At 38.2% G+C, this 16,818-nt stretch overlaps 1 protein-coding gene across 9 annotated transcripts in view; it reads right to left on the bottom strand.

The window, feature by feature from the left end:
* Positions 1 to 16,818, bottom strand: part of CEP170 (centrosomal protein 170) — a 119,413-nt gene that overhangs the window by 68,978 nt on the left and 33,617 nt on the right. For all 9 annotated transcript variants that reach the window (XM_040636072.1, XM_040636071.1, XM_040636070.1 and 6 more), the window contains exons 2-3: positions 16,670 to 16,815; positions 3,095 to 3,184 (exon numbers count right to left, since the gene is read on the bottom strand). In XM_040636072.1, the coding sequence (XP_040492006.1) occupies positions 3,095 to 3,184; positions 16,670 to 16,774 (195 nt within the window). In that variant the 5' untranslated portion in view covers positions 16,775 to 16,815. The remainder of the gene's footprint in view (positions 1 to 3,094; positions 3,185 to 16,669; positions 16,816 to 16,818) is intronic.

A 16,818-nucleotide genomic window follows, 5' to 3' on the forward strand; every position in this document is an offset into this window, starting at 1 on the left:
CCGCCCTGGTCTGATGCTGACAGAAACTCCAGTGAGAGGGGATAGAGCAGAAGCCGGAACAGGGCGAGCTGAGGGGCAGCCTAGTAACAGACGCCGGACGTGGAATGGGATGGGAGTGGTAGGCGCAGGCCACAGTGGCTCTCAGAGGGGCGGGGGCTCCAGGGGACGGAGCAGGCAGGAGGAAGTGAAGGCAAGCAAGGGTGTTCATAGAAAGAGAAGCTTCAAGGGGCTTGCAGGAAAATGGGCCAGGATAACGTCAACTACAAGACCCGCCGCAGCTTCCTCAGGCGGAGCGATCTCATTCCCGGTAACAGTAACATCAAGTGTCCATCCAGGTCCCTCGGGAGTGTATTTTAGGGTAGGATAAAAGGGAAGAGGGAAAGTGGTCAGAGCTAGAGTTATTTTAAAAGTTGGGTTTAGCTGGTAAGTGCTTTTAAAAATATACAGCGGGGGATTCACGGAAAAGTATGTAGGCCACAGGGTGCTGCTCCCGCTGCCACCGTGACTACCACTTACCCAAGGCAAACCCTGGGCTGCTTTAATCATGCACAATTACGAACTCATCACAGCTTCACAACAACCTGCGAGGAGTACCGTTTTGCTGTGAACATTTAAAAATACTGAGGAACAGAAAAATTAAGTAACCTGTCTACAGTTCCATCACTGGTAAGAATTCAAGCTGGGCTCATAACCACTACATCGTGTTCCCTTACTTCTAAAATTATTACTTCTAACCTGATGCTCAAATTTCTAGAATTATATGAATTTTAAGAGTAAACAGGCTGTAACTGTCCACTCACGGGCAAAGTGCATGACAGGTGGGAGTTCACAATTTTGTTCTGCCATATGTCCTAGGCTGTCACTCGTGTGATGCTCTCCAGCTCCACACTGGGCACACACTTACATGTACTGTCGCATGTCATTCCCGTGACACCACCACAGAGCAGGAATTATCACTTCATTGTTGTAAAGCTAAAGCAAGGTAACTGAATTTTTCATAGAGCCTTCATACTCACAAACTCATTACATTTCCCCACAACTCTGGGAACTAAAAGGAAGATATACAAGGAAACTAAATTGCAGAGAGAGTATGTGATTTTCCCTGGATTTACACTGGTAAATTATAGACTGAAATTCAAATCCAGGTCCTGATTTCGAGTTCAAAATGCAAATGTTGCTCTCTAGCAGATATTATCTTTCACAGAACTATTGAGTATAATCAAATTAAGAGAAAGGTCAACCCAGGGATGCTTGTAAGTTAGTATTTCACCTGATATTTTTTATAACCAATACCAAATAATTTTTATATTTGATCACAGTCTTTTAAAAGAATAAAACACTGTGATGTAATTCTTACTTATTATTTTCCAAGATAATAATGTAAAGACACCTGTGAATGCACTATGGTGGAGACAAAAATTTCTAGGCTTAAAACCAGAATGTAACATTTCAGTTAAAATAGTCCACATATGCAAGTAGATTTAAATTTTTCTTTATAAATTCCTACGTATAGAAAATAAAATTAAATTCCATTCAAAACAGATTTCCCGTGTTCAGGCACTGTGCAGAGCTCTGAGCAAAGGCTCATGACTGTTCTGGAGCTCATGATCCAGCACAGTGACAGTAAGTAAAAGTAGACAGAACACAAGGCTGACATAGCTTTGTCCCAAGACAAGATCAGAACAAAGGTTTACAGGTGTGGAGAAGCAAGAAAGTAAATCTGCAAATAGGAGCTGGGAATCAAAACAGCTACTTACCTGTCTCCTGTTAAAACGGTTTCTACCCAGTCCGCCTCCCTTTCTGCTTTAATCCGCTCAACAGGATAACAACATCAGCAGTTAATATTCCTAAATGCCTCTCCTTTGTTCCTTCCCTTCAGGAAGAAGTGGAATTTGGGTTTAAGTACCACTTGTGTAAATGACAAGGCAGATGGGAGAACTACTAAGCTGAAGAAAATCTAACAAATTATTTTGAGAAGGAGAAAGACAGCAGGAGAACTACTATTTTGGAGGTACAGCAAGGGAAAATGTGATGGAGCAGGAATCTGGAAAAGTGGGTGATGCCAAATTTGAGCCATTTCAGTTCAAACCTGAAGTACTGAGACTTAATTCTGTGTGCCATGAGAAAAAAACAAAGGCTTGAAAAAAACTAACAGAAAAACAAAGTATCTCAAAGGCTGATTAAATGTCAGCCTTTCAGTAGCAGGCCAATTTAGAAAGAGAAAAAAATTTCACAGTAATTGCCAAACTTCTGCATATGTTTTTCCATATAATGTTTAATGTATATTTTGAAAAGCAATAGCAGTTAGAAGCAGTTGGGATACATTTAGTTTCTGTTAAGTTCACTTTAACAATTTCAACAGCACAGCTATGGAAAAATGCTGCTTTTGCTTATGTTAGCAGGGCCATAAGAAAGTTGAGAAGAAATAAGAAATTATTCAATATTTCAGCATTCTCTTATTCTGTGGCTCCTTATATTCTGACAATGTGGGAAGATAAATGAAGAATTAGGAAAAGACTCACTGGAGTAACACAAAAATATCTTCGAAGTAGGAATACAAAAAAGCAACAATGAATACTGGTGTTTAAATCACATGCCATATTTTTAAGGTAAAAGGATGTGTTTCACGTCTTTTTTACTCTAGTATAGAAAGTTCTCCACCATCTGGCATCAAACCATGTTTCCACCTTTTTTTTTCTAAGTTACCCTATACTTCTCTGTCTTCCAAGAGTGTTTTTTTTTTTTTTCATACTAACTGCCATGGCTTTCCACTATTTTCCCACATAAGTTCAAGCCACCAAGTGAGGTCAACTTTCATCTAATCTCCTTAAAGAAGTTTTTTTCAACCATTATGGATAATAACAACCAACAGCCTTCTGAATTCCTGTATTTACTGCCTATACAGTTTCTTGAGAACACGGGCTAGTTTCCTATTCTTCCGTATGGTCCCCAAAGTGCTATGTACCTAGTAAGCCTTTAAGAGTAAAATGCAAACTAAAGAAAAGGAAGAGAACACAAACAGGAAATATAACCTGATTTATCTTCTTACAATTAAAAATATCCAAATAAGACAAAAAAGAAAATCTTAACTTACCCCATTTAGGCTGCCCAAATCTTTCACCAGATGCTCATCCGTGGAGGCGTCATAATTGATTACAGCATGTTGCTTATCCACACTACGAGACTGAAAGGAATTTTTCTGAGTTAGGAAATACGAGAAAATAGTAGGATAAATAACAAACACAAAGATTTTTGGCTAGATACTTTATATTAATAGGACAGTAGATAAACATAGAGAAATATCCAAGTGAAAGTGGATCAAATGAGATTTAAACTGTGTTACTACGCAACACAAATTTGGCGTCACTTCCCCAAAACAGCAGCCAAAATCTGAAGACATTCTTTTCTACTAACTTCACACATTCTACTTTTGAAAGAATTTAAATCAGGGGACTTTGTTGAATGCATCAAATGACAATTTTTTTTTTTATAACTTGAAACTGTTACATGGAAGTCATATGAATTATAATTTCATAATGTTTTATGTATTTTATTGTAAAAAAAAAACTATCCTATAGGATTTTCTTCTTTCTATATTGAAAATCACAGTGTAAATTATATAAGAAGTCCAAAGATTAGGAGAAAAGGAACACGATATGGTACGTTCTCAAACAAAATTATCCTCACTTAAGACATGGGTTCTAAAACTAGAATTCATGGGAAAGAGATAGAAAGTCAAAAAAAGGAATTAAAATAGCAAAGTGATTACTGAATATTGTTTTTCAGTCTCTTAAAGTACACAGCACGTACACACACACTCACACACACACACGCACGCTCCAGAGCCTAAGGAGGTGTCTGTAGACAGAAGCACCTGAGAGATGAATCATTAGAAAGCCTGTGGAAACTTTTATTGAAAGAAAATACCCATAGAGTGACAAGAAGAAACAGTCTGAGAACCATACTGAATGTGAACTCAGTCACACTGAGGGCTACTATGGGAACCTGGGTAAATGAAAAGCAAAGAAAGTATCATAAAATGGGGAGAGATGTGACTTGCAGTTTCCAGCCCAACATGGAAAGAGCTTGCAAGTCATCAGTCCCACCCTTACAACAAGAAAAAAGATGTACAAATGGAAAATCAAAAACTAGTCTTAGTTTTATCAGAGAATTAAGGTCATAAGGTCAACTGGCACATGGAAAACTGGAGAGTGAATACAGAGAATCACAACTTCCTGAAAACAGAAACCGTGGCTACAACCAGCAGGCAGGAAAACTCAAGGGTAAGGTGAGTAAGTTCAGACACGAATGCCAACTACCTTGCAAGATAAAAGCTCCCAGGGGCACAGCCTAGGAGGAATTTTCTGAGATTTACCTCCAGAAGCCCCATGAAGATGTCAGGGTGAAGACTGGAGAAAGTCTTCTTCTGTCCCCTTAGCCTGAGGGTGAAAGTAACCATTCTCAAATAGATGCAGAGCATTCTGCTGGAACCAAAGACCTGTCCTCAAGGAAGACTCTTACCAGTGCTCTACCAGTGTGGGTTTTACCAGAGCCTAATTGACATGCGACAATAGGAATACCGAACTCCAGCGTCCTCTAGCCTTCCTTTCTCATCTAAAGAGGGGGACAAAAAAGAGCTGAGATTCACTTGCAAAGGTCATGACCCCACAAAAAGACTGACAACTAATCAAAGCATTATAAAATGCCTCCTCTCCCTCCCAATCTTACCATCACACCCACAGGGGAGATTACAATGGGAAAAACTGCTAAATTCAGATTATTTAATAAAGGGTCTCTAAGGAAACTCAAAAACCACTGGAGAGATGAAAACAAGGACACTAGAGGGAATGTTAACCTTGATACTTTCAGCTACAGCCAACAGTGAACATGGCCTGACTCCTAGCCACATCAACAAAATGAGAAGGCCAGCAACTAGGAAAACAACAATATAGATGTAAATCCTAGTTGAAATTATCCTTTTTCAAATATCACCGAAATGAAAAGTTCCTTCCTCGCTTAGCTTCAACTGCATATTGAAAAAGTCTTGGTCTTTCCATCTAACATTAGGAAGAAACAGTATGTGATTTCAAACAATCTTCTAACAAAACCTACACATTCATCATACATACACTCTTGCTTTCTTGAAAGTTCTAAAAGTTGCTTTTTGGTTTGGTTTTCTCTGAAACCTCAATTTCCCTAGGACAGACTGCAAGGCCCAGATGTAAGAGCACCTTTCTCTGCTGTAGGATTACTGCCGCTTTTCTACAGCTTACCTGAGAAACCAATTACAACAGTAACCACTACAAAACATCTGCATTAAATCTAAAAGTTACTTAAACTTCATGCTGGTTTTCAATGTCGTGTTTTAAATTACTGCTCTGTTTAAACTAATGGAGTATGAAATTTAGTTATTCGGGTGACAAAACGCACATGTAGCACCATTAGGAAAATAATTCCTCCATATTGCGGATTCATCAAGGTGAATTCGTCTGTGGGATAAAAAGCTCTGCATGTTGTAAGACAGGTGAGACTGCAGGTGTATGCAGGCTCTTAATAAACTTGAACGAATCATCATAAATAATCTCTCTGTGACAAAGGAAAGAGAGAAAGAACGCAAGTCCTTAGAACGGCGAACTGAAATTCAAGGGGAAAATCTAAGTGAGAGCTGAGAGAAGAAAAATCACACAGGAAAGGGAGTTACTGTTAGCTCTGGAAAATAAGCCAAGTGGCTGTTTCTGGAGCCAGGGAACCGCAGCTTTTGAGGGAATGGTCAACATGCATCAAAGAGAAAAAAAATGGTTTAAGGAGGAAACAATCAGGAGAGGCCACTTAACTAAGTAAACAACTTGCTAGAACCCAGAAAATCCTGAACCTGGTAACACCTTCCTTGCCCTCAAAATTATGCATGAGGGTAGCTAAGCGAACCTAAGACGACAGAGTCCACTGAGTTGAGATGCCATTCCAAGTCTGGGGACTGGGGAGTGAAGGAGTGAGGATGTTATGTGGGGTCAGAAAAAGCATCCTGTTTGTTGGTTTGAGATTTATTTATCTATTTAAGAGAGAGAGCATGTGCATGCGCAAGCAGGGCGAACAGGATGAGGGACAGACAGAATCTTCAATCAGACTCCGGGCTGAGCACGGAGCCCAACGTGGGGCTTGATCTCAGGGTTAACGGACTGAGCCATCCAGGCACCCCTGTTTGTTTTGAAATAAAGAGGGTAATAACTTTTTTTTTTTTTAAAGATTTTATTTATTTATGTGACAGAGAGACAGCCAGCGAGAGAGGGAACGCAAGCAGGGGGAGTGGGAGAGGAAGAAGCAGGCTCCCAGCGGAGGAGCCCGATGTGGGACTCGATCCTGGAACGCCGGGATCACGCTCTGAGCCGAAGGCAGACACTTAACGACTGTGCTACCCAGGCGCCCCAAGAGGGTAATAACTTTTTGAGAAGACCAGGCTTATGAACTCAGGGCAAGAGCTATCATCAGTTTAAAACTCATAGAACAAGTCATTCCCATTTGTGTAACTCTTTGACAGACAATGAAAGAAAGCAAACAAATCCCTGTGTTTAGTTTTCTGCTGTTTTCAAGGTGGCAGTGTGTTTCAGCACCCATCAAAGAAATTCAGCAGAAAACCAAGATTACAGAGCATAATACAGCTAGTGAATGGTCAAGAAAAACTGAAAGAATAAGGAAGATTTGCTACTTACATCTAACCATATAAGCATTGATTAATCCATTTTCATTTCCAGATAATCAAATCCACATTTTCTCTAGATTAAACTAGCCAGGAGAAGGTAAATTACGACTTAATTTTCACAACCCATTTGGACATTTCAAAGCAAATCTAATGAATTTCTCAAACATATAATTCAAACCCTGACAAAGACTGCTAACTTCATTAAGTTTCTGGTTCTAATGGGAAAACCTTAGCTGATCAGGTGTAAACTATGAAGATTGTCATTTTTTATTAGTTCTCTTATTCTTGTCACTTTAAGTATCTAGTAAGAATGCAAGACTCCTAAAGTCCTTCCTCATCACAAGAAAAAAATTTTTTCTCCAGCTTTATACAGGAACAGATATTAACTATACTTATTATGGTGATCACTTCTCAATATATACAATCAGTCACTGTTGTCCACTTGAAACTAATACAATGTTGTAAGTCAATTATATCTCAATTAAAAAAAAAAAGACCCTCTAGTCACTGTCTCCTTACAGAAAATACCCAGAAGAGTGTGCCTCCTTCCTCATGATTTTTACTTTCTAGAAAGACTCTCTTCGAGGCTTTGCATTGCACTCTCGAGAATCCACCTTGCCCGAAAACTCCTCTTCATTCTCAAGCTCTCACAGATGGTTCCCTCCTACTTCCTTCCTTGAACTGAAGTCTGGCTTTCCCCCTGAGAACACTATTTCCACTGCCTTCCTTTAAAGCGGGCGCCATTCCTCCTATATCTGACATTCTGCTGAGTTCAGAGATACAGCGGGAATCCACGCACTTCACTAATGATGGCTTTTGGACCACTACTTTCCCCCTTCAACGAAGAGCCCTTTACTTTTTTGAAGTTCTTGTTATCCACCTCTACATAAATATAAACACAAGTATAAATATATACACACTACATATTTTTCTTTTCTTTTTTTTAAGAGATTTTATTTATTTGACAGAGAGAGAGAGAGACAGCCAGCGAGAGAGGGAACACAAGCAGGGGGAGTGGGAGAGGAAGAAGCAGGCTCCCAGCGGAGCAGGGAGCCCGATGAGGGGCTCGATCCCAGGATCCCGGGATCATGCCCTGAGCCGAAGGCAGATGCTTAACGACTGAGCCACCCAGGCACCCCCACACTATATATTTCTATGTACACACATACCCCTCCTAGATTGCTGCAATCATCTATGGTCATTTTAACTTATTATTATTTTTTTTTTTGAGTAAACTCTACCTCCAATGTCGGCCCTGAACTCATGCCCCAAAATCAAAGTCACATGCTCTACCAACTGAACCAGCCAGGTGGTCCTCTGTCTAACTTTGACTGAAGTTTTGTAGTTACGGTTCACAGTCTTCCTTTTCATTCAAATTCCTACTTCACCATGATTGATTTTAAACATCTACGTAGAGGGGTGCCTGGGTGGCTGAGCTGGTTGAGGCTCTGACTCTTGGTTTCAGCTCAGGTCATTATCTCAGGGTCATGAGATTGAGTCCTACACTGTGGGGAGGGGGTGATCAGTGCTCAGCCAGGAGTCTGCTTGAAGATTCTCTCCCTCTGCCCCTCTTTCCACTCACAAACTCTCTTTCAAATAAATAAATAAGATCTTAAAAAAAAAATCTATGTAGACAGCCCATACAAAATATGTAGCCTTCCCAACTTCCACAACCAAACTCCAGACTCCACTGCTAGATCTTACGTGAAATGGATTCGACACCTGGAATCTAAACTGTGGTATTTTTCTCTATGACTACATTCTCCTATTCTTCCAGTTCTCTCACTTATTTATAATAATTTACTATTTTGCAACCTCAGTGCCCTGACTGCAACAGGTCACCTCATACGCTGACCCCTTCCTTTTCTCCCAAGCAACCATCCCCTATCATCCTGACTTTATTTCCTTCTCTATAACCCAGCTCCTCCTGGCTTCTCCTACCCTTCATGCTCAGGACTCCCAAACCTCTGCCTTCTGCTCAGACTACTCTGCTCAACTTCCCATATTTATTTCCTGCTTTCTACTAAATTTCTCAATCTGGATGTCCCTTCAGAACCTCAAACTCACTACCTTATTCCCCCAAAGTACACCTCCTGAAACTCTATTTCATTAATTTCTATGCCAAAAACGCTAGGTCTGAGGCTCTTTTTCTCTCCGTCCCTCAATATATAACTAAAAAGCATATCCAAACTCTTCAATGCCTCTCATGCTCTTCTTTTCTTCATTTCAAAGGGTTCTTTCTTCTTTAGAACTTTACCTCGCTTTCTAGGCTATTATCACCTCCTAACTGCTTATAGCGATTCTGAGCTCCAAGTTCTGAGCAGCAACATAGATTAACAGTTTAAAGTGCAGGTGCCGCAGTCCAAAAGGACTGGTCGAGACATCTGGCAATTGTGTGGCCTTGGGAAAATGACTAATCTGTGTTTAATCATCTATAAAAAAGATACACCATATCTCAGAGGTTTGTTTGTGAGGATTAAATGACGTAAGGTATGGGAAGCATTTAAAAAGGCAATATTCCCCTATGTAAACACTCCTCAGTGTACTTACTGGCTAAGGTAAAATATATAGTCTTTCATCTAGCACACAAGGCCCTCCAAGATCCGGTCTCTTCTAATTTCCAAGTCTTAATCTCTCAAAATGTTTGCCTTCATATCCTATATATAAATCACAAAGGACTATTTTAATTACCTAAATAGACACTGAATGTCATGCTATCTTTAATAACATGTACTCAATCACACTCGAAAACTTCTAGAAACCATTTACTCATCTTTTAAGATTTCTCGGCTCAAGCCATCTCCTCCATGAAGTCTTCCCAGATTCCTCATCTCCACATTTCCTTGCAGGTAGGACTGATCAATCTCTCTGTTGTGCACCCCACATGAGACATATCACTGTTCTGTGCCATACTGTTTAGACTGGTTTACATGCGTATCTCCTTTTACTAGACAATAAGCCCTCAAGGACAGGGAGACCCTACCTGTATACACATTGATCCCTGGGTAGCCAGCATGGGGCCTAGTGCATTGTAGATACTTAGCAAAGGTTTGTTGGAAAGAAAATACATGCTATTTAGCCCATCTCATTTCATGAAGGATGAAGATAGAAAAGTTTTCTTAGAGAACAGAATATCAAAAGTACTGAACTTAAAAAGTTCAGAACAAATATTAAGAAACCTACAAACTGAGTGGCTTAAAACAACAGAACCAAAACAAAAAAATTTTGGACCTTAGCCAAGATAATTATAAAACGAGAAAATTCTGGAAAATTAGAGTATTAAGATGAAGCAGTAACACTGCTATATTTAAGAAATACTTCCTTTTCTGCAAAAAAACAAAGAAACAATGAAAAGCCTGATATCAAATAAGTCAAAACATAAACAATTCTAGGCCAGGCACAATGGAAAGCTAATTTTAATTAAAAGCTAACACAAGATATGGTACAAATGACTACCTGCTATGTGTCACATATGCTTTGGGTATGAAATGGCTACTTTTTAACATTTTTATTACTTCTTTTTCCTACTAAAACACAGACATACATGGACACATAGGCTAAAAAAACCTAAAGAGAAAAAGAAAGATTGCCACTGTGTGTCATCACTGTTTTTTTAAAGTCTTTTTTAAAGACCCTGTGGCTGACTTTTTAAAATCTTAATTGCATTTTTACAATCAGAGTAATACACAGTGACTTATTCTTTGCTGTGTGTCTCCAAAAGACAAATGAAAATAAGTTACCTATGATCTTCAAAACATATTCCATTATCCTCCTGGGGACTGTTCTTACACCAGTGTGAAAGTTAAAATATTAAAATAGTAAGTCAAATATAATTCTGTTACAGTTTTTTTTATGCATCAGGGAAAAAAAACATGTTTCAGTTACTATGATGGTGTTTCTCAAAACAGAGCAAAATTAGATTATTTGGTGCAATTAAAAATTTTATGAAAATAAAATTAGAATTTAGATAGCCAACTTTTCAAAATGCAGCTCTATTTGTATTTAGAAGTATCCCATATATTGCAACAAAAGCCTGAACATGTTTACTAGCAGGAGAAGTAAGTTAGCGAGCCTGTTTGAGGTTACACACATGCAGTAGCGGCTTACTGGTAGAAGAGAAAGGTCATTTGATTTTGAGCCAATATTACCAAGACTCGAATATCAGCTTCCATGACATAATGGTTATGTGATACTGGCCCTGTGACTAAGTCTTTCTGAATCTTAATTTTACTATCTGTAAAATGGGGATGACTGTATCTTTCAGGAAACTGTTGAGAGGAACAACTAAAATTATGTAAGTGACACTGAGAAATAGAAAGGACTATTTAAATACAAGGTACTTTAAATATTAATGTGTGTTACTCCAGACAAAATGTAATTTCCATCTAATAATTATACTTATAGCTTTCATTCACGGCTAAGATCTGTTTTGTAGAGTACGTCTTATGAAACAGCACAGTCATCTTCCTACGGCAAGACAAACAGGCACAGCAAGTCTAAATACTTTGCTGGAGGCTTCCAGGGTAAGTGCAAGAACTAATTCCAGAGTCCTTTAATCATCTACTCTTTAATACCCAGGCACATTTTCTTTTTGATGATCACGTTCTTTAGACTACCTTTTTTGGAATGAGATGAAATAAGAAAAAACATAAAACTCCAAAAATTTATTTCCTGTCATAAAATAACAAAAAGATTTTTATTGTAATCAAACAGGTCATATAACCTTAAGGATCATTTATTTCCATTTTGCTTTGGGTTTAAGCTGTATTATCACCGAAGACCAGCAAATCTATTTATAGTTGAAATCTTTACAGGCAAGAAACTACCTAAAATCATTCAGAGGCAGAGATTCTAAAACCTAACAACCACTTTCCTGTACATTAAAAATGGGGGGTTTTAAGCCATAAATGCAGACTTAGGTCAACCAAATTTTTTAAAATCTTCCTTTACTCATTAAAAAGCAATAAAATATTAGCTATTTGCACTTCTAACAATTTTAATTATCACACTGACTGACATAACCAATGTGGAACGACCAACGCTGTGTAAAGCCTTTAAAAGGAAAACACAATTTCATCAACTCTAGAGCACCAATCTTTCAAAACAAATACATTTTGCATTTATAAACACAAAATTCTTCACTCTTCTAACACTATACATAAGCTTAGTTCATTTTTCAGAAATGATATAAAAAGAATGTTTTAAATATCCATTTATTTTACTACTATACTAGGAAAGATTAAATTAACATTAAACCACTTAAAAACTGAATTTGCAAATATTCACTCTGACTTCCATATACAAGATGTCCTTCAGTGCTACGAAGAGTGCTACTAATTTGTAGCACTGATTCCGAGGGCCAGATGACCAGCATGCCCATCTATTCACGGATCTCTTTCAGAGAATGCACTATGTCTAGGACAGGGCTAAAAACAACGTGCTGCTATCAGATAAAGGGCAGAACTATCTTTAAGGGTGGAGACAGAGGAACAGGTCAAAGCTGTTTTTTTCCTTGCCTGATCATGGAGTTCCCTTATCTCCTTTACATTCTATTTAAAAAATAAAGCATAAATAAAAAGTCATAGATAGGATAGATATCCATATCATGAACATTTATGAAATTTAAATAAAATTGTTATTTTAACTCTTGACTTTTTACAGCACTGTAATATTGGTTTCTGCTCATTAAAATAATACTAATTTTTGCTTTAAGTTTGTTATAAAGGCAGTATGAATCAACTGAATCAATTCAAAGATATTTTAAAATTCTATTGCCATTGATTTCCTTTTTTTTCATTGTGGTGATATATATAGATATGTCTATATCTATATATCTATATAGATAGCATAATATTTGCCATTTTAAACATTTGTAAGTGTACAATTCAGTGGCATTAAATTCACAATGTTGCACACCACCATCTACTTCCAAAATGTTTTTTAACACCCCAAACAAACTTTAAGTCTTAAGCTACAGCTCCCCAAACTTCTTTTCCCAGCCACTGGTAACTGCTAACCCTCTTTATGTCTATGAATTTGCCTATTGTAGCTATTTTCCAAGAAATGAAATCATGCAGTATTTGTCCTCTGTGTCTGGTTTATTTCTCTTAGCATAATGTTTTCAAAGTTCATTTATGTTGCAGCATGTATGAGAACTTCACTCCTTTTTATAATTGAGTAATAATCTATTATATGTATATACATTTCATTTTGTTTATCCACTTATTTGTGATTGGACCCTTGGGTTGTTTTCACCTTTTGGCTATTGTGAATAACGAATGTGATCATTGACACTGACACACAAGTATCTGTTTGAGACCTTGCACACAATTACTGTGGGTATATATCTAAAAGTGGAACTGCTGGTCATATGGTAATTCTATGTTCAGCTTTCTGAGGAAGCACTAAAAACTATTTTCTACAGCAGCGACACCATTTTACAACCCCACCAGCAACATACAAGAATTTCAATTTCTCCACATCTTCACTGACATTTATTTTCCTGTTTTAAAAAAATTACAGCCATCTTAGTAGATGTGAAGTGCTATCTCACCGTGGTTCTGATTGGCATTTCTTAATGACAAATGATGTTGAGCATCTTCTTCTCATGTGTTTATTGAGCATTTTTAGATCTTCTTTGAAGAAGTGTGTAGTCAAGTCTCTTGTCCATTTTTTAAGTGGGCTGCTTGTCTTTTTGTTGTTGAGTTGCAGGAATTCTTCATATACTCTGGATATTAAACCTTTATAAGATACATATAATTTTCCAAATATTTTCTCCCACTCTTCACTCTGTTGGTAGTGTCCTTAGATACACAAATTTTTAATTTTAATGAAGTCTCATATATCTACTCTTTCTTTTGTGGTTGGTGCCACTGGTGTCATATCTAAGAATCCACTGCCAAATCCAAGGTTGTGATGACATATCCCTACGTTTTCATCTAAGAGTTTTATGGCTTTGGCTCTTAAATTTAGGTCATTGATCCACTTTGGTTAATTTTTATATTTGATGTGTGGTAGGGATCCAACTTCATTCTTTTGTAGTGGAAATCCACTTGTCCCAAGCCTCATCTGCCAAAGAAATTATTTCTCCCTCCACTGAATGAATTTAACACCCTTCTAGAAGCTCAGCCTGCCACTGTAATAGTTTCCAGGGGTATCATAACAAAGTGTCACAAAGGTGGTCTAAAACAACACAAGTTTATTCTCTCATAGCCTGGACTCTAAAAATCCAAAATCAAGGTGTTGGTAGGGCCGTATTTCTTCCAACACTTCTAGGAGAGGATCTCTTCTTTCCTTGCCTCTTCTGGCTTCTGGTGCACTCAGGTGTTCCTTGGTTTCTGATAGCCTAACTGTAATCTCTGCGTCTTTCTTGACATAGCTGTTTTCCCCCTGTGTCTGTCTTTTCCTTTCCTTATGAGGACAAGTCATACTGGATTAGAGTCCATCCAAATGGCTTTATCTTTTTTTTTTTTTTTCAAGATTTTATTTATTTATTCGACAGAGATAGAGACAGCCAGCGAGAGGGAACACAAGCAGGGGGAGTGGGAGAGGAAGAAGCAGGCTCATAGCGGAGGAACCTGATGTGGAGCTCGATCCCAGAATGCCGGGATCATGCCCTGAGCCGGAGGTAGATGCTTAACTGCTGTGCCACCCAGGCGCCCCCCAAATGGCTTTATCTTAACTTGATTACATCCTCAAAGACTTTATTTGGAAATAAAGTCACATTCACAGGTATGGAAGATTAGGACTTCAATATATCTTTTTTTGAGGGGGGGAACATAATTCAAATTACATCAGCCACAGATACATAGAGGTTTATTTCCGGACTCTATTCTAGTCCACTTGTCTGTATGTCTACTTTTATATAAGCCAGAGTCACTAGCTTTGTATTAAGTTTTTTGAAATATTTTTCAAGATTTTTTTACCATTTTTTTTTAAATTTTGCCAGACTGTGCCAAGCTTTTATTTTGCCAAACTTAGCCAAACTCTTCAGAAACAAAACATCTTTTACTATCAGTCTTTATTACAGGTCATATTTTCCTGCTTCTTTACAAGACTGGTACTTTTTATTGTATACCAGATACTATAAATTTTGCCTTTTGGGGGTGTTGGATATTTCTGTATTCCTATAAATATTCTCGGACTTTGTTATGAGACATAGTTAAGTTACCTGAAAAGAATATGACCCTTTTGGATACTGCTTTTCAGATGTAAATGAGGGTAGAACTCAGTCTATGGTAAATTATTCCCCACTATTGAAGGGGTAGAGACCAATGCCTTGTGAATCATGAGGTTTTCCAGTCTGGCTATTAAGACAGACATTCCTGACCATGTTACTGACCAGCACTGTCAACTCTAATTCTTTTGAGTGCTTTTTTCCCCTTCTTGGTTAGTTTCTGCACATATATGTGATCAGTACTCAACTGCATATCGGAGGATTACCTCTGCAAAGTTCCCTCTCTGTGTACCTCTTTCCTCTCTGATACTGTGTCCTGTGAACTGGAACCCACCTTGGTCTCCCCGGACTCACAGCTCTCTCCCTCCACCTCACAAACTGCCTGAAAATTTCCATTTCTCCCACATAGTCCAGGACCAGACACCATATCAGTCATGTCTCTTAATATTCCTTATCTCCATGTAAGAAGAGACTTACCCTGCAAACTCCTCAACCACCATTCCCACACTTCTTGGCTGATTGATACAAATGCCATATAGAAAGCACCTCTTCTGCTCTCTGATAAATAAGCTCCCACTCTCTGTGCCTAAGATAGAGTCCAGTTCCAACAGGCCTTTATCCAAACAGAACCATTATTGCCTTTTTCTCAGTTGCCACTGTCAACACTCCCATCTCACTAAGAACCACAGAAAACTGTACTACTCTATTTTTCGCATTGAATTTGTTGAATTAAGGTGTCACTGTATGTGCACCTTACTCGTAAACTACCCTTACTACATTCATATACTACGCTCGCATAGCTATAGAGCGGCTTTACTCTCACTGCTCCAGAACTATAAAGTAAGTTCCCTAATTTTAAAGTAAACATGTATAACAAACAGATGCAAATTTGATTTTTCTAGGGATAATGCAGGGTTTCTCAATCTCAGTCCTACAGGTATTTAGGGCCAGACACCTCCTTGCTGTGTGTGCCCAGGGCGGGGCGGGAGGGGCTATGCCATACACTGCGGGATGCTTAGTGGCACATGTGGCCTCTGGGCTACCACTTACTCAATGTCAGTAGCGACCACCTCCAACCTCCCCCACTTGTAACAATCAGATATTGCCGAATGTCCTTTGGACAGGGGGAGACAGGATTGCCCCAGTTAAGAACCACTGGGCTAACAGAATAAACATTTCTACTCTTAAGCATATGTGTACAATTTTTAACAACAAAAAAAGGAGGAAGAGTAAGGGGATAAGACTTTATTCTAAACTGTGAGGGAACTGTTAAAATAATTAAATTCTCAAAAATCTGGAGATCCATTTTTCTGCTAATTACCTTACTCAAACACATCTTAAAAGTATGTTTTAAAAGTAACTCCTTTATACATAATGCAGTAAATACCATCAATCTTTAATTATGCCCAAACTACTGAAAGGTATCATAATGAACATCTCGAAAAGAAGCAGAGAAACTAATTTTGGTATCACTGAAGCATCCATGATTAAAATTCAGTTTTACTTCATGCTATGCTAATTTTATGAATTATTTACAAGTCTTATTTTTAAAGTATATAATGTGAAACTTCTTACTTAAAAATAAACTTCTCTACTCCGAGCTCTCATTTTTCAAAATTTATTCCCCAAGACTTAGAACTTATTTTTAGATGATTCAAGAGGGAGAAAATTAATTAAACTGGTACCTAGAGTTAAAAGAGGGAGAACCTGAAAGTACAACTCTATGTAGTGTTGAAGAATATTTCCTACCAGTTCCAGGTTTTGAGTAGACACATCTAGAAGTTTGATGCAATTACCTGCAACATGAGCTCACAGTCATCTCTTCCAACGAAAATCATCTCTCGTGGCAGCCTGTGGCGAGTGCCTCCACTGCTCACCAAAAACCAGGATGTTAAGCTCATTTTCTGCTTAGCTTCTAAGTCTTTGGCAAAGCTACGTCATCCTG

Source organism: Ursus maritimus, unplaced genomic scaffold (assembly GCF_017311325.1).
Source record: "Ursus maritimus isolate PB19 unplaced genomic scaffold, ASM1731132v1 scaffold_2, whole genome shotgun sequence".
Classification (NCBI taxonomy): Eukaryota; Metazoa; Chordata; class Mammalia; order Carnivora; family Ursidae; genus Ursus; species Ursus maritimus.